At 41.7% G+C, this 18,188-nt stretch overlaps 1 protein-coding gene and 1 long non-coding RNA gene across 2 annotated transcripts in view; one reads left to right on the top strand and one right to left on the bottom strand.

Moving 5' to 3' along the window:
- Map4 (microtubule associated protein 4) overlaps positions 1 to 18,188 on the bottom strand; it is a 122,929-nt gene that overhangs the window by 13,646 nt on the left and 91,095 nt on the right. Inside the window, 4 exon segments of the mRNA XM_013116989.3 lie at positions 453 to 630; positions 1,796 to 1,912; positions 1,914 to 2,018; positions 3,092 to 3,198. Coding sequence (XP_012972443.1) covers positions 453 to 630; positions 1,796 to 1,912; positions 1,914 to 2,018; positions 3,092 to 3,198 — 507 coding nt within the window.
- LOC121137577 lies at positions 10,144 to 14,828 on the top strand. Its single transcript, XR_005874872.1, has 2 exons — positions 10,144 to 10,495; positions 13,633 to 14,828. It is a non-coding gene; the product is annotated as an uncharacterized LOC121137577 (long non-coding RNA).

The following is an 18,188-nucleotide window of genomic DNA, read 5'->3' as shown; positions in this document are numbered from 1 at the left end:
TTCATCAGTCCCAATAAAGATTTATCCAAAATAGCCTTATATGTAGCTTATCAAATGTGCCTATGAAATTAAATTACCTGTCTCTCTTTTTTTTTTTTTTTGGCATGAAGGAGACTGAACCTAGGGCTTCCCACACACTAAAGTTTTACCATGGGGCTGGACCCACAGATACAAGGTGCTGGGATCTATGAAGTCACTAACAATGAAGTAAACTAACTCATCTGAGAATTCACAAGAGTCACCATTGCTAAAGATTTTTTAAAATACACACAGCGGCTAAGCTCACTCAGAGATAAGGGCTTGTTAAACCGACTGTCACTGTGCAAGGTACCTAACACTGAGGGTTGTTTCATGAAAGAGTCACCATACCATCAGTGCTACAGCGAGAAGTAAAGGAAAAGCCCTATTCTCTTCCCACTGGTTACCAGGGGAAGGAAGACTGTAATACTCACCGATGGGCTTCTTAGGCAGAGGTGTGGCAGGACTTCTACTGCTTGGCCCAGTGGAAACAAGAGTTGAGGGAGATGTGGCTTTTGAAACAGCTGGGGTGGTTTTAGGTCCAGGTCTGAGGGCTGATATAGGCTTGGATGGCGAAGTTCGCTTTTCAGGAATCTTAGCATCTGTAATTGGCTGGAAATGGGAAAAGTGGAAGTATAAGCTACAGGTCAGTGATGGTCATAGGGTTTTATAAGCATAACCAGAAAATAGAGGAGACGCTATGGACTCTGAGTCTTGAACTTGAACTTGAACAAGGTGTTTAATGCTTGTGGTATCAGCACACTTGGAAGGCTTAGGTAAGAAGACTGTTTTGAGTTTGAGGCTAGCACAGACTACACATTGGATTCCAGAACACATTTGTCCACAGAGCAAGACCACAAAACAAAACAAGAAGGACCTCCAGAGCCTGGTCTACAGAGTAAGTTTCAGTACAGCCAAGGCTATACATGGAAACCCTGTCTCCAGAAACAAAAGAAACTGGTATAGCTCACTTACACATCTCCTCATCCCTGCAGCCTGCTTTTCCTTGCTAGGAGAAGTGTTCAATAAGCCTTAGTGAGGACTACTGTCCTTGATGCCAGTCACCTCCCTTCTACCTTCTTTATCAATTCTGGATCTTTAGGAGCCAAATGAATAAAGTGCAGAAAGGAAGCCTTCTGAGATATCATTTATAATCTATGACAGGATTTCTCAGCTTCTTAGCCAGTGTTTCAATTTAAGACTGTGGTCCCTAGGGTTACTTTATAGGACTAAAACACAACAGTAATCCATTAAACATGGGAATCATTTCCCACCATGAATTTAAAGACACCAATAGAAGCTAAAGGCTTAACCTATTGTGAACTACGGAAACTGATCAAAGTACACAACTAGGTGAAGAGTAAGGAATAGTGATAAGAAAGGGAGAAGCACCCTGTCTTGAGGAAAAAAAGAGGAGGAGGAGGAGGAGGAGGTGGAGGAGGAGGAAGAAGAAGGAGAAGGAGGAGAAGAAGAAGAAGAAGAAGAAGAAGAGGATGAGGAGGAGGAGGAGGAGGAGGAGGAGGAGGAAGAAAGATTGAAACTAGATGGAATATTCCTTCTGACCAGGGCAGATAAAGGTAAAAAGAATAAAGGGTTTCCTAGTGTTCCCATGCTCTCACCAATGGGCACCCAAACTTTGGAAAAAGCACCTACCTGCCCTTCCCCTACACCTTCTCAATTCCACCAGCTCATCACCTGTAGTGACACGAGCCTATCTACTGACCTGAAACTCAGAGAGGGAATCTTTTCCTGGCACAGGACATGGGTGCCTACTTACCTTCGGTTTCACGTCTCTTGCAGGTAGGGTGGAAAGCCTGGCGGTAGCAGTGGCAGCAGCAGGGCGTTTGGGTGGGGCAGCTGGCACTGAGCCTGAAGTGAGGCTCATGGATTTTTTTATTCAACCCACCAGTAGTGGTGGGAGTTGGCTGCTTAGGGAGAGGAGTGGGCTGTGTTTTGGCTTTCGATGTTGAAGTCTTGGCAGGTTGAGTGGTGGCCAAAGGCTTTTAGGTTGATGGTTGTTTAATTTTTAATTTAAAAATTTTTAAAGAACATTAAACACACAGACAAGAATAAAAACAAATTAAAATAAAGTATAAATTGTACAATTCAAAGTAAAATTATAAGCAATGAGGATTGATGCAACTGAAAGTTAGCATTTCTTTCTTCTGAGCTAAGTAAATAGCAAAGTGATACCAAGATAGAGATAAAGAAACTATAAATTTCTTCTTGATTCTTGAACTCAAGGTCTTAGGCATGCTAAGCACATGTTCTACTACTGAACTACACCCGCAGGTCTGTGGAAATGCTTTCTTAATCACAGTGTCACAAATTTCAGCAGTATGGTTCCCAAGCAATTTAATTTAATAATAGATCTGTCATGAATTAACTTTTGGTTACTGTAAGAATTCTATAAATAAAGCCATCAGCAAATGATATTTACATTACTGACTGGATCTTCTATCTTTTTTTAAATTTTTAACTAGGATCTCTGCTATGGTACAAAGGCAGGCATATAGCTCAAGATGCTCTAGTCTCAGGCTTCCAAACTGCTGAGATAGAGGGATAGGTACCACACCCTGCCTTTCTTACCTATGTCTTAACAAGACAAGAAAACACTATACCTAAAATTGGCACCTATATATTTACAAAGTACAAGTGGAAGTTTTGAAGCTATGATCTATGTGAAAAATTTCATTTCCTTTTCCTGAACAGATTTCAGACTAAGTCTATAATTGCTTTGTGTTGTTAGTAAGGGAAAAACAGGTCATTGACTACGGTGGACATATCAAGACCCAGTCTGACAAAGTCACGGGCACAATTGCCCGGAAGTACAAGGCTTGGGTCAATCTCCAGCCAAGAAGACAAACAAATATCTAATGAACATTTACTCCAAAGTGCAAAGGCAGGAGATTTGGACATTTGGGACAGACCACATGAGAAAATGGGAATATAGTTTCTAAGAAAGACAGCTCAGAAAAAAGACACTGCATCATGATTCAAGCAAATACAGCAAAAAGTTCTGTTTTTAAAAATTACTGGAAAGAATAACTCTACCATTCATTCAAGTACCTACCTTTGCTTTCTTTTCTGGGCTTGGTGGTAGCTCTTTGTTTGGTGGGGTAGTGATGTCATTTCCTGTCACACCTACAGCAGTCTTTCCTTCTTCTTGCCTGGCTATTCCTAAAGAGTGGAGAGTCAATGGTAATTATCCTAAACAAATGTCTTTACAACCATTTTAGCACACAAGGCTCAGCTGAGAGAACCCTGCAGGGCAATGCTGCTGAGGACGGCCACAGCCCCTGTGAGCTTCCTGTCTTCACAGCACTTCTAGGAGCACTTGTCTTGTGCTGAAGCCATCTGACCAGGAGCTGATAGATAATTGGTGGAAGCAAAGAGTCAAGTTTGGTATCCTTTCCTTTGAGACCAACAAAGAGCTTCTGTTACCCAAACACCTACTCCCTGAGAACAAAGGGGACAAAAACCTCTTCTGCTATAGTCTATCCCTGGAATAAAGGTTGCTGAGAGATGGGGCAAGAGCCAGCTCATCCAATGCCCCTGCCTTATTTCCTTTCCCTGTAGAGAGCCACTTACAGAGGGTGTGAGATTAGGCTGCTCCAGTTCTAACAGTGACCTAGATTCCCAACGAGGCTGAGACCCACAGAAAATAAAGGCAAAGCTCCTCTCCATACTTCAGATGCCAATAAATCTTTCCTAGAATCAAGCACTACGGTACTACAAAATGTGGAACCCTAATGTGGAAAAGATTTTCTGATTAGTGCAAAATCCAGAACCACAAAAAGCATAAATAACTAAGGAAAAGCAAAGTCATAAAATCCAAAAGGCAATTGCCAAACACAAGAAATTAGAGCCTCATCTCAAATATACAGAGATTAATTATGTAAACAACTCCTGCAAATCAGGAACTCTTTTTTGTTACTGGTGTTATAAGATAGGATCTCAAGTAGCCTGGAAATCAGTGAATATATATGGAGATGATTCTGATTTCTCTGTCACCACCTCTGTTATACCAAGTTCATGTGGCACAAACCTAGGCTTTGGGGATGCTGGGTGAGCATACTACCAATTGAGCTGTATGTCCTGTGGCTTACTTCCTTTTTTTGAAGACAGGCTTTCATATAACAGATATTGGTCTTGAACTCCTGATTCTCTTACCTCAATCTTCTGAAAGATGTAATTACAGGCCTGAGCAATTATGCTTATGTCAACAATCCAAAAGAATATGAAAACAGAAATGCTAGTGTTTCCAGGTGGTGGCGGCACATGTGTTTAATCCCAGCACTCTGGAGGCAGAGGCAGGCAGATGACTATGAGTTCAAGGTCAGCCTGGTGTACAGAGCAAGTTCCAGGACAGGCTCCAAAGCTACACAGAGAAAGCCCATCTTGAAAAAGCACCACCACCACCAGCAAAATATGAAAAGGTGAGCCAAGTACAGTAGCACATGCCTATAATTCTAATACGGGGGGGAGGTAGTAGCAGCCAGAGTTCAAAGTCAGCTCTAGCTACCTAGTGAGTTTGAGGCCACCATGGGCTATATGAGATCCAGTCTCAAGCAATAAGGGCTGGTGAAATCTCAAAGGTTAAGAGCACCAGCCTCTCTTGCAGAGGGCCTAGGTTAGATTTCCAGCACCCATGTTGTAGCATATAGATCTAGTTCTAGGAGATCCGTAGGCACCACATACACATGACACAGAAACATGCAGGCAAAAACACCCATGAAATAAAAATAAACAAACCTTAAAGCAAGCAAGCAAAAAAAAAAAAAAAAAAAACCAACCAACCAAACAAACAAAAAAAAACAAAAAGAGTTGACAGTTCATATCTTGGATCCTCTTTTCTTTCAATCATAATGACCTACCTGAGCATCTTTCAGAGGCAGAGTCTCTAAAATAATGCTTTGAAGTTCACTGCTTTTGTGTGGCTTCTCAGTGCTAACAGCCATAGAGACAGAGCAGTAGAATAAACTACTTAGGATCCTTGACCCACCCCACTTTACATATGACTTGTACATTCCAGGCACACAGGACTACTGAGCTATATTCTGAGCACCTAACCCCACTTTAAAATAAAATGTCCTAGGGCTGTGGCGATAGCTCAGTAGGTAAAGCAGGTACATGGGGACCTGTGTTTGGTCCCAAGAATCCATAGGAAAATGCCTGCTTGTAATCTCAGTGCTGGGTAAGTAGAGACTGATCAGGCAGTCTAGTCCAATGGTGAGATTCAGGGCAATGAGAGACCTTGTTTCACAAGAGGTGGGTGGTGTTACCAAGGATGGGGCTCTACACAAATGTGTCATACGCACCTGCACACACAATACTCAGGCATAAAAGGTGTTAGATTTATTTCTTTTTAATATTTTAAGCCTCATATCAGATAATACTACTGTTTTTTTCCTCTGTTAATTAAATATACCTTAAAAATTCATTAGGTATATAGTCTATAATATTGATGCCTTTTCATATCTATTGCTGTTTTCCCATTACTGAAATTCCAAATCCCCCTTCTGGGAGATTTTCTGTTTGCTGTCTCCAAGGGTCTGTGCACCAGATACAAATACTCTCATTTGTCTTTAAAGAAAACTCTAAGAATTTCTGTCTCTTCTATTCCTGGATAGCTTTGCCATCACTGATGTCACCTATTTCCTATTACCCCCCCCCAAGAAAACACCTGCTACTACATGCCCTCAGGTCTCTGTTAGAAACAGTCATTCATTCCCTGACAGTGCTCAGTTCCTTTCTACTGCTTTTAAGATCTTTATGGGGAGGGAGGGCGCTCGATCGGAGATTGACATTTGAAACATGCGTGTTTCTAATTTAAATAAAAAAAAATCTTCATCTTTCTTTTTGTAAAAGTTCCTGCTAACTTGAAAAAAGAAGTTTAGCTATGAGGTGTTTGGGCATTTTTCACATTTGTTATTTTCAGTTCATTTTATTTTTTTTTCAGCCCCCACCCACATTGGCTCTAGCTCTTACTAAATATTTTTCACCAGCATAGGGTTTTCAGCAAACAAAACACAACCAAAAAGCTGTAATTATAAACAGACTAAGATAGGTGTGCTGGTGCTTGCCTTTAAGCTGGCAGGTACAAGGTCAAGGTTATCCTGATCTATACAGCAAGTTCCTGGTCAGCCAGGTCTGCAAATTTTGTTTCTTACTGTTTATATGTGCACAGCAGCATCTCCATCTGTACATATAAACATGGCTGTGCATCGGTATACTGGAGGCTTTTCTAATGAACACTCTGGTTCTTAGATGTGGCCTACATTCTGCACTTTTGTTATTTCTGTATTTAACACTAAGCTTTCCAAGATACCCTTAAACTTTTCTATAATCCAGGATGGCCTTGGCTCCTGCCTTACCCTCCTGAGACATGAAACTTCCTACATCATCAGTCTGGAAAGAGGTTTTTTTGAACTCTTCCAGTTCACCCTACCTACTAGGAACAGGGCAGTCTTCCCCACATACACCTTGGGCTGCGTTATTTGCTGTCACTGGCAAGGAACATAGTAGTTAGCAATCAAGAAATTTCTTAGTACAGAATTTCAAACTTACTAAGACTAAATACCCATTTCTAAATATTTCCTCCATTTTTTTCTCCTAGATGACAACAAAATAATACGCAGACAGGGGGAAAAAATGAACCTATGTACAGGGAGCAGCAGAAAACACCCAGAGAGACACATTAGCTACAGCCTGGTTGTACGCATCCTTGAGTTGGATTCCATGAGGTTCTTCTATGCCCTGAATATAAATACTCCTTACAATGAACAAAGCTATCTTGGTTTTTAACTACTTTCTCTTTCCTACTGCATCTCTCTCTTTGCTAGGCTCTCATCCCAGGCTAATACTGAACTCATAGAAATCCTCCTGCTGCCTGGTGGTGGTGGCACATGCCCTCAATCCCAGCACTCAGGAGGCAGAGGCAGGCGGATCTCTGTGAGTTCAAGACCAGCCCTGGTCTACAAGAGCTAGTTCCAGGACAGCCTCCAAAGCCAAAAAAGGAAAAAAAAAAAAAAAAAAAAAAAAAGAAATTCTCCTGCCCAGCCTTTCAAGCACCTCCATACCCATTACTGCCTCCTTTATCTGGAAGTCTTCACCTCTGAACTGTGAGCCATCCTATTTGTTAAAAACCAGGATTAAATATCTCCCCTTAAAAAATGTTTCAGGAGTCACAAACTATCTCCCATCAAGCCCTTGCCTAGGTGATTTAGTTGCTTAAGGACAATGACAATTTCTAATCCCCAGTGACTGACAAATGGTAGACATGTTAATCAATTACTCTTTTAGTTTAGTATAGGGATTCACACATTTACAGATGAATAAATTAGTGGATTTATTCATTTAGAATGGTTTTCCTGTCAGCATGAACTTCTATTAGTGTGAACTAGAAAGAACCTGTTCTAAAACTAACAAAATCCTTACAAGTCACTATCCATCCAGGCTTGGAAGAGGATTACAGTCAGCGTCACATACTGAATTCAATAGTTTTGGCAATTTACAAAGCTAAGCCTAGTATGTATGAACCTGGAGCTTATCTCTACTAAAAAAAAAAAAGGAAGGAAGGAAACAACAATTAAAGGAAAAAAATCAAGTCTTCAAATCACTACTGTCTAGATGATGCATAGCACTAACTCCCTATGACCACCATGGGTTCCTAGGGATGGACAGAAAGATCAGAGGACGGTATCCACGAAGACTTTCTAAATCTTGCTACTGCTACAAGTCTGCAAAAGCCCAGAGCACTTGGTTTCTTTTAATCCTGCACCATAAGAGAGTACAGAAGAGAAACAAGCTTTTTTGCCTAGTCTGTTCAAAATAAACATAAAAAACCTGCTAATGCCCTGAGATGGCTCCTCAGGCAAAAGTGCTTCTCATACAAGACTGACAAACCTAGAGTTCAATACCAGATGTCATGTAAAGATGGAAGGAGAGACCAGATTCTGTCCACAAGTCATGGCACATGCCCACCCCAATTATAAATTAAATTTTATGAAAATGTATTCAAGAGTATATTGAGAATGGGTCCTAAGAAAGTGCTTACTTAAACAAAAACACGTGTTTTTTAAGTCCCAGTGACATCCCTGTGAATCGTGGTCCTTTGTGGTCAAACTGGACCCACAGAAAAACAAGCGTTTGAGACCACCAACAATGCCAGCAGTGGGGGTGGAGGTGGAAAAGGAATGAAGAGAGCACAAAGAGCCCAGCCACACTCAGCCGCTCACTGGGTCACAAGTCTCTCCTCTCCCCAATTTCCTTTCTTCTCCTTCTTCCCACAAATCTCAAAACACAGGCACAAAGAGAAAACTAGAAGCACGGTAGGGTCAAACATGAAGGACAAGGGGAGAATATTAAACAGCTAGGTACAAAAGGTTCCTTTTCAAATAAACAAAAGTAAAACCTCCTCCAAAGCATAAGGGAAAAAAACCAGCTTCCACCCAAACTGTACAACTTAAAAGAGGTTAGTACTGATAAGCCCACTGTGAATCTAAACAAAGTGTAGATTTTTCCAGCAAGTAAATCAATCAGCAGCAGTGGGATGGTCTGAGCTCAAGAATAATTTGGTTCAAACCAATGGAATTAGAGGGGTGGGAAGATGAGGGATGGGGTAGGGAGGGTGGTGTGGGGTTAAGCAGCTCTGGTTTTTAATGCCCACAACTCCTGCCCCCACCCATCCTACATCCAGTCAGGCATTGGCTTGACCTAGCCAGATTTACTTTGTTCTCTTTTGCCTCATTCCCAGCAAGCTTCCAATAAGGGAATTAAGCTTTCCCCCAAGCAGTCCCAGTCCAGGAGTAACAAGCTGCTGATGCTCCTGTTGGTAACCTATTGCTTTGGCTCCTTCCTCACCGTCTGCTGACTCCCAGTGGAGGCAAAATTTAGAAACATACCATCACGTGGGGTCTCTTCGCACGGCAATGATGGAGTGCTCTGGGTTGCAGTGACCTCAATTTCTTTCTTCCCTGCCAGAGCTGTCTGTCCTGGCTGTTTCTCACCTCCCTGGCACATGAAGGGACATGAATCAAATCTTGTCTCACAAGTATCTTCCTGTCCCCTTTTCTTGCTTGTTCCTTCAGGAATCTGTTCGAGCTTACTGTGGAGATATACCCCAGCAGTGTCCAGTTCTGTCTTCCCAGAGCTGCTCTTGTCATCACTGAAGTTGATCAGTGCTTCTCTCTTCTTGGCTACTGGCTCCTCAAAGGATAAAGGGGTAGGCACCTCTGAAGCAGGCAGGCTGGGTCGCTCCCCAGTACTCAACCTGCCGCTAGCTGACTGTTCCTCAGCCACTGTCATGGAACGTCTCATGGCAGGCACTCCCAGTTTCCTGGGCACAGGGCTTGGCATTGGGCTATTGATGAGAGGTAGCAGGCCAGAAGGAAGTTCCTCTTGGGCAGGCAGCTCAGGGTACTTATCAGCAAGGTTCACAGCTGGGGGCACTGAGAGGCGGTAGCACTCAGACAGGGCTCTGCGCATTGCCTTTTTCTGCTGGGGGGCTTGGTCAAGCATAGGCCCCTCCTCAGTAGAACTCAATTTCTCCAACTCCTTATCCTGGCCTGGGCTGTAAAAGCCTGCATTCAAATTGTCCTGAGTGAATTCCACCATAGTGACTGGTGGGCTGGTGGTGGGCGAATGCTCAATAGTGGGGGCTGGGTGGGTAATAGCTACCAGTAGTGGGAACAGATTCTGAGGCTGCTCAGAGTTATCATTCATCACCCCAGTCGCCGGGCAGCTAGAGATAAAGCCATTTTCTTTTCCTGGAGTTGTAGCCCTTGAGACCTGGGGGCTCTGAGCCACTGAGTGAAAGTTGGGGCTCCAAGCACTGGTTTCCTGCTCCTTACCATATTGAGCAAGGGTGTCAGCAGCCCCAGGAAAATTCAGATCTGGCTGGCTCTTGGTCTCTAGTCCATTCTTCCCTGACACCTTCCCCTCAACTACAATGGCTTTGTCTTGCCCCTCTGTGAGTCCCAGGTGGAAGTCAGCTGTTTTCTGGTGCACTAAGTTCCCCTGTGAGGGATGGCAGGCTTCTGAAATCACATACCTGCTCTCAAGGTGACCGGAGGTTGCTTGATATGCCTTGTCAGGCTCTTCAGTGTTGAGGTCTTTGTCTAGCTTCCCCTCAAAGAAGCAGAGCTTATTATTCTGTTCCAGGAAGCTGGTATTCTTCACAAGCCGCTCTTTCAGCTGCCCGTCCACGCTGACATTCAGCCCGATTTCATTCAGTTTACCCTCTGTCCTCTGCCATTCAAATCCAGCCTGACTGATTTCTTTTGGGGAGTCCATTCCGCACTCTAGAGGCTTGCCTTTGGAGAGCTGGTCGTACGCAGCAGTGAGAGCAGCTGGCTGCTTGTCTGGAAGCGACATCGTCTCTTCCACTGCTCCCCCACTCACTCCTGGAGCTCTTACACCACCCACGTTCACACGGAGCTTGCAGTGACATCACAGCAAGTTCCCGGGATTCATGGTAAGCTCTATGGTTCTCCCAATCCCCTTTCTCCTCAAGCAGTTGGGTGCTAAATGTATTTACCAGGTGTGAAAAGGAAGAATGAACAAAAGAGAAAGAGAATGCCACTGTTTGTTAATCTGTAACTATAATTTCCTGCTAGCTAGCATTCTGTTTAGCCCTATAATTTAAAATACAGTATGGTGTCAACCCAGGCAGTGAGGATAGTAATTATTCCAGCTTTCACTGATATACATACATGTGTACCCACACATCCACTTAACTGATTCTATGCCTAGTCTGCTAAATTCACCCACTTAAAAAAACTGTTTTAAAAATAAGCAAGGCTCATTTGCCAATCAATCCTCAGCTATAAGCCCCGAAAAACAATGATTCCAGGAAACTGTTCAAATTTGCACTTAAAGAAAACACCTTAATGTAAAATTAAGACTGAGGCATTCACTTCTTACAGGTGGGTTTTGCTGTCAGAGCAGCTCACAAATTCTTTCAAAAACGGACTTGTGGCTTGTGGGTATTTGCCTTTTCTCTCTCTCAGCTCACTGGCCCACTCCCATTCTTGGGAGAGCTTTTCCCTCAATTCTCTGTTTATTTAACATATATGCACTCACCACAGAAGCCAAATCTACTTTCAAGCAATGGTTCCCTTAAGTCATGTGGGTTCCAGGGATCAAATTCAGACTATAAGGCTTTTTCACAACTAAACCCCTTCCAGTCCAACTGTCTCTATTTCTGTTTCTTATAAAAATTCAAAACCTGGCTTGGGTAGGATTTCCAAAGACCTATGAGTTCTACTGGTATCTGTACTGGGAGTGTAGTGAAGGGCTTAAATACATCAGTATGCTAGACTTAGTGGTGCACAACTTTAATACTAGTACTGACGAGGCAGATGCAAGTGGGAATTTGGGGCCAGCCTGGGCTACAATAGTGAGATCCTCTCAAAGACACCAATGCACAGGACTTTTGGACATGTATTCCAATAAAGACACCCAAGTCCAACTGTGTATGACACTTGTGCTTTTATTCTTGTTTCTTTGCATGAGCTGAGTGCTCCCTCCTACTCATTCCAAGGACTGACTGTGCAAACACACTTGACAACAGTTCATCTTCTTTTCATCTCTGTGGCTTGGAGATTTTCCTTCCCATTAGCCACAATTTAGCGCAGGCACACTCCCTTCCTTCCTTACTTGGTAGCTTACAAATCAAAATTTAGGACTGAGTGGTCATACAACACAAGTTCTAGACTGGGAGAGATCACCTTATATGATAAAACTGTATCGTGCACTGCTTGGAGCAAAGTTGATTTTGTTATCTGGTTTGTACTTCACTTCCTGTCTTAACTATCCTGTGAATGTATGTAAAACTGCTGGTGGTATATGTATATCCCTGTAGTCCTACAGACTCAGGCGGCTGAAGAAGAACCTGCCCCAATTCAAAAGAAAGAAAAACAATGACCCATTCTCTCTTTGGTTTGAGTACAAATTTGAGGGATATACAGCACTTCTGAAATCCCTTATATGCAAGTTTGGTACACGGAATTCTGTGGTTTCTGTCATCTCTGGATTACCAATGTCATAGAACTCAGATCCTTATGTTTTTTGTTGTTGTTGTTTTGTTTTGTTTTAAACTTGGGATTCTAGTAGCCACAAAGTCCAACAGCCCTCTTGCCTCATGACAATGAGGTAGCAGTGTGTCTGAATGCAGTGACCATGAGCTGGCTATCAAATGCCTACAGAAAAAGTATCATGGAAACTTGCTGCTGAGAGTCGAATTATTTTTACTTTTATTCAGTTTACCCCAATAAGTATTAAAAAAAAAAGACAACATAACAACCATCATGCATTTAAGACCTAATTTCAATTTTTAATTAATAGAAAAGAGAAAAAAGCTAACTCTCAAAATGCAACTGCCTAAAAGAAAATATTCTATGAACAGTACTGCAAGGACACTGAAAAGTGTACATAGGGTGCTGAGCAGTTCCTGTGACCGGTTCCCCTCCTTTTACAGAAAGAACATCCAAAGGGGAGGGGGGTGTGTTCTGCCCACAATCAATAGATGAAAATATAAAGGGAAAGCCGTGGTCTCATTTCTGATCACCCCGTATATGCCAGGCAAGTGTTCTTGCACTTAGGGAAATCCCCAACTCAATTCTAAGTCTAAAAAGATAAAAATATGTTTGCATGGATACATATGAGTATGTCTGGAAGCCAGAGGACAATCTGCAGAGTCATTTTGAGGAACACCATCTACCTCTTTTGAGATGGGCTCTCATTGGCTGGGAGGTCACCAATCAGGTTAGACTGGCTGAGCAGTGAGCCAGCTCCAAAGTCCTGCCTGCTTCCAACTTCCTAGCATAGAATTTACAGGTATAATCCACTTTACCATCTTCTTTCCACAGGTTCTGGGAATCAAATTCAGGCAGGCCTTCATGAATACAAGGCAAACACTTCCAGAGTGAGCTATCTCCCTGGTTCTTCCTTTTCAAGTTTATTATTTATTTGCTAATCCCCCTCACCACATTTAGACAAAGTGTCTACACAGCACTGGCTGGCCTACAACTTGCTATATATGGCAGGCTGGCCTAGAATCATAGAATTGGCCTGCCCCTACCTCCTGAATGTTAGGATTAAAAATGCATACAAAGATACCTGGCCAACTCATTTACTTTTGAAACAAGGTTTACTATGAAGCCTATATTGGCTCTTAATTATCTTCCAGCTTCAAGTCTTCAAAGTGCTAGGGTTATCCATATTCACCACCATGCTTAGCTCTGGCTCTGTTTTAATGTTCTTTAATTAGCATAGAAAAATAGTTTAATGATTTATGAACTCCATGGTAATCTTTTATTTATAAGCATTTTCTGAAAGTTCCTAGGGAGGGAAGATGACCTGTCATACCTGTTATTTGGGTGACCAGCACAGAGGTAAATGAACAATAAAATACTCTCTTATGGAGGCAGAGGCAGGCATATCTCTTTGTTCACAGCCAGCCTGCTACATAGTGATTTCCAGGACAGTCAGGGTTCTGCAGTGAGACTCAGTTAGTGGGAGGATAGATGGGCAGCAATATTTCAGTATCATTTGATCAGCTTTCTATTACTCTCAAAAGCTGACACATGTTTTCTTTTTTTTTTTTTTCAGCACTGGGATTTGAACCCGGAGCCTTAAACCCAGGGCTTTTTACTGAGCAGCGCCAGCCCCAGTTCAAGAACTAGTGATGTGGAATGCTAACTGGGCCTATGATTTGAGGTTCTATTTTATTCAGGTTAAGTGTGATAAAAGTAACATGGATTTCTAGATCTGGTCACAATGTGGTTTCTAAGACTCTTTGGTCAGATATACAATGTCCAAATGGGCTGGTACAGCCAGATGTACTGGCAGATGTTACTGTTCTTTTGTGCCTGGAGTTGATATTTAACCTGTTCAGGGCCTTAGATTTTTGTATGTTCCATGGTTGGTTTCCCTGCATTCTCATTAGTTACCAAGGCAACATTATATTCCAGATTGACCAACTGTTCTGTTAATTGTCTCCAGGAAACCATCCTAATAAATTATCATTACAATGAAAGTTAGTAATTCTAAATACAATGACTGATAGTACTTCTTTCTAATAGCCCAAGGTTAAAGTTATAATCTGTTTTTTTATTTTTTACATGGATATAATAGTTATACATATCTATTTTCAAAACCATATTTAACTGAATTTTAAGAACATATCTTAGTACGTGTTCAACTCAAGGACATCATGATTCTCCCTGATTAACATTCAAAAGTTGAGAAGTGAACAGACAAAAAAATGGAAAAAAAAAGTAATCTGATTTATGTAACCTCAAAGCACTAAAATGAAGTCAATGAAAAAACTCTATCAAGGACAATTTCCTTTTAAGCAAAGTTCTGACCTTCTAATAGCCTCTACCAAAAGAAAAGAACATGATCCAATAAAAACCAGACAGAAACACAACTCCATTGACCAAATAGTTCCAGGGTAATTTTAAGGTTATCTGTCTATGGAGGCACACAGGACTCCCTAGAGCCTTTAGGAATTTATCTTCTTTTTCCCAATCTCAATTTAAAAGGCTTCAGAGATTTCACTGGTTTCCCAATGACATCTCTACCAATCACACCACAGCATTTGCCACTTCCTTAAGATACCATGCAACTGCAGGCCACTATCATGTGACTCCTCGAATGCTTTGCTTAGCAAAGTCTTAGCAACACTTCCTGACCCATTCAGACCCCAGAACTCTTGCTCTTGTATGTGACTAATGCTAATCTGTTCATAAGATGATTTGTCTTCAGTGGATATGTCATAGGTTAAATAAAATAAGCAAGTCCCATTTACTGTTTATTGTCATAATTTAGTGAAATTCAAAAGTGTATTTTTACCATGTTTCTTGAATCTCCTAATGAAAGAATGTGAAGGACCTAAGGGTAGCTCAGTGATGGAGTGATTGTGTAGCACATGTGTGGCTCAGACCTCTAGCTTCAACACGGCAAAGAACAAAAGAATACTAGTATCCTTTGTAAGGAGATAGATAAAAATGAAACATACATTTATTTATTTATTCTTTTTTGGTTTTTGAGACAGGGTTTCTTTGTATTGTTTTGGAGGCTGTCTTGGAACTCACTCTGTAGTCCAGGCTGGCCTGGAACTCACAGAGATCCGTCTGCCTCTGCCTCCCGAGTGCTGGGACTAAAGGCGTGGGCCACCAACTGCCTGGCTGGAACTTTTATTTCTATTTTGGAGTAATTTGCACGTGTTCAATCGCCATCCCACATTTATCCATTGACATAAGTCAATGCAAGATAACTGATAAACAACAATCAAAAACATATTTAGATGTTTTCTTTCAAACAAGGTGATAGCAATATCAGCAAGTGGGAATGTTTAAGGGTTAACTGAGAATGAAAGAGAGTTTACAACAGTGCTGGGCAAAGCAAATTTTAATACATGTTAGCTGTGTGACATAGAATCCCAGTAAATTCCACTATATGCTAAAAAAAAAAAAAAGCTAATCTGGGCAGAGTAGCACAAAAGCCTTTGGTACTGGGGAAATAGAGGCAGGAAGATATTAAGATTAAGGCCAATCTTGGCTGCAAGAAGAGACTGTTAAGGAAACCAAATACCAGACAATTAGAAGGCAAAAAGCATACCACAAAGGGCATTCTTTTAAGAAAATATTATGAAATGAATGTTTCTCTAGTTGTGAAATAGTAGCAACTCCTAAGATTACAAACGCTTTTTTTTTAAAACTCTGCTGAGCATATTTTATTTATGTATAAGGGCTTTGAAACTGTTAAGAGTTTAAAATTACTTCAAGTTTCACACCAAGACAGTTTCCCATGATAACTGACATTCCCAGCTGCTGGCAAATAGTTGCTGAGCTCTAGCAAACTGAAGTAAAAGAAAGCCAGCCAGATTAAACAAAGAGAAGAGGCTTTGGGATGGCAAGGAAGGGCCTATCTATAGGGGTCCCCAACTGTCACACTCACAGCAGCAATACATCCCCAGTGTACTGTCACTCAGCTCTATTTGGTTTCCAGGGAAACAGTTAATGAGAAGGATATAGTATAACCCCACCCTCCCTTCCAAAACTTGTGCTTCCCTTCACCCCTGCCCGATGACGGGGGAGTGGGGGGGGTAGGAGGTGGGGGGGTGGGGGTGGGATATCGTTGGTGCCGTAAGACCTGTTTTGACAAGTTGAACTCAGGCTTCCTTGTGCACATCCATAAATCTTTCCTGCCTAGAACAATATGCATCATATGTAAAGAACCTTTTGCTAAAGTTTCCCCAAAATTGAAGGTGGAATGAACTTTAAAGAAAAAACAGGATGTTATAAGAAAATTTACTTTCCTCATTTCTAAAGAGGCTAAGGTTTATAGAAGGTAATTCATTCTAAATTTAAAATACACGAAAAACGCTGCACTAAATACAAAGGAGAATATCTCAGTAAATCAAACATAGTATGGAAAAATACCAGACAGGGCTTTCAAGGAAGGACTTAGAATTTAATCCTAAACTAAACTAAACAAAAACTATGCTGGGTGGGGTTAAACAGGCTTTTAATGCCAGCAAACAAGAAAGGCAAAATATGGTTACTAATTGTCACCCACCTTCCTATTGGGAAGTACCCGCAGTTTATGTATGAGGTTCTCTTGAGGAAAGGATGAATGACACTTCAGATTCAGGCTTGGGTTTAGAACTTAGCTCCTCTACACCTCGGTATAATCTTGAGAGTCTCGTATAAAATAGAGTCTCTTTGTGTATGCATGTGTGAGAGAAACAAAGAGAGACAGAGACAGACATACACAAGTCTTCTTTCTACAGGTAACTAGATAGTTAATATTCATTCACCGGCCCACGGCGAGCACTAGTTTTATTTATTGTGTTTATTACATACGCATGCTGGAGGTCAGGACTGCCTGCAGGAGTCAGTTCTCTCCTACCATTAGGCTCTGAAAATCAGATTCAGGCCATCTATCTCAGCAGCAAGCACCTTCATCTATGGAGCCATCACGCCACCCAGCACTATTATTTATTAATACACTAATATCTACACTGACCAGAGATTGAAATTCACGTCTAACTCCATTGACAAGACAAATGGAGTCAAAACAGGTGCGGATCAACAATCCAGGATGAATGACTCAAAGTGAAGAGCAATGGTAAATTTTACCAAGGCAAAGCCTACTAACTAGCCATTGATTAAAAAAAAAAAAAATCAGAGCAGATAGGGCATGGAAGTATGTGTCTGGAATCCCAGAGGAGACAGAGGCCATCTAGTCATAGAGAGTTTCAGGCCTCCCAATGTTGAGAGTAGGAAGGGCCTTGGGTCCACAGATCACTGGAGGAACCAGGAATGTTAAACACTCAGGACTATCCTTTGAAGGGGCCGGACATACAACCTTCTCTTCCATCTAGAAAGCTGGTAATTGGAGGTGATTAACAGCCTGGTTATGTGCATTATCTTCTTACCAGGACCAGAGATGGCTAGTAATCTAAATGACCATTACCTGTTTAGTCAGGGACTTTCAGAGATGGCTAATAGCCCAAATGATCCTGCACTAGCTGTATGACCATGACCAGGCCAGATCCTTCCTTAGGCTTTAAGCTAATACAGGTAACTTATCTCTAGAACCCATCTTTTTGGAAGAAATGACATATACTTTGAATTGAGTTTCAATATAAATATGCTTCCTTTTGCACTGAGTATTGTATTATACAAGGAATCTTTTTCTCCAAATTGCACTGTGTCTAAATATGGTGGCAATATACTGTTACGAGTAAGTCAAACTGAACCAAGCTTGCATTCTTACATCTCTCCAGTTTATTTCCCTGCCTGACACCTACTGATACCCCAGGCCCACCAATCCCAGGACTACTGTGATAAGAACCTGCCTTAAATATGAGTATGACTACGTATGTATGCACTGAGCTGTAAAGCTCTTTTGGAAAACTGGCAAGTTTAACAAGATTTGTATGCTGGGATGTGGTGCCACCTTAGAGGTAGCAATTGATAGACTTTAGAGACACAGCAATAAATTTTGCTCATTACTCATTATACTATCAGCCACTCTGCAAAGTTGATGCCTGGGATGACCTGACAGGGTCCGGCGAGCTCTGCAGGTTCTAACTAACAACAAAACTGCTTTCTAGAATTGTCTGCAAGCACTGGCTAGTTTCTCCCAAAATTTAC

This window comes from Mesocricetus auratus, unplaced genomic scaffold (genome assembly GCF_017639785.1).
Source record: "Mesocricetus auratus isolate SY011 unplaced genomic scaffold, BCM_Maur_2.0 Super-Scaffold_100691, whole genome shotgun sequence".
NCBI lineage: Eukaryota > Metazoa > Chordata > Mammalia > Rodentia > Cricetidae > Mesocricetus > Mesocricetus auratus.
This window is presented reverse-complemented; position numbering and strand designations above follow the sequence as displayed.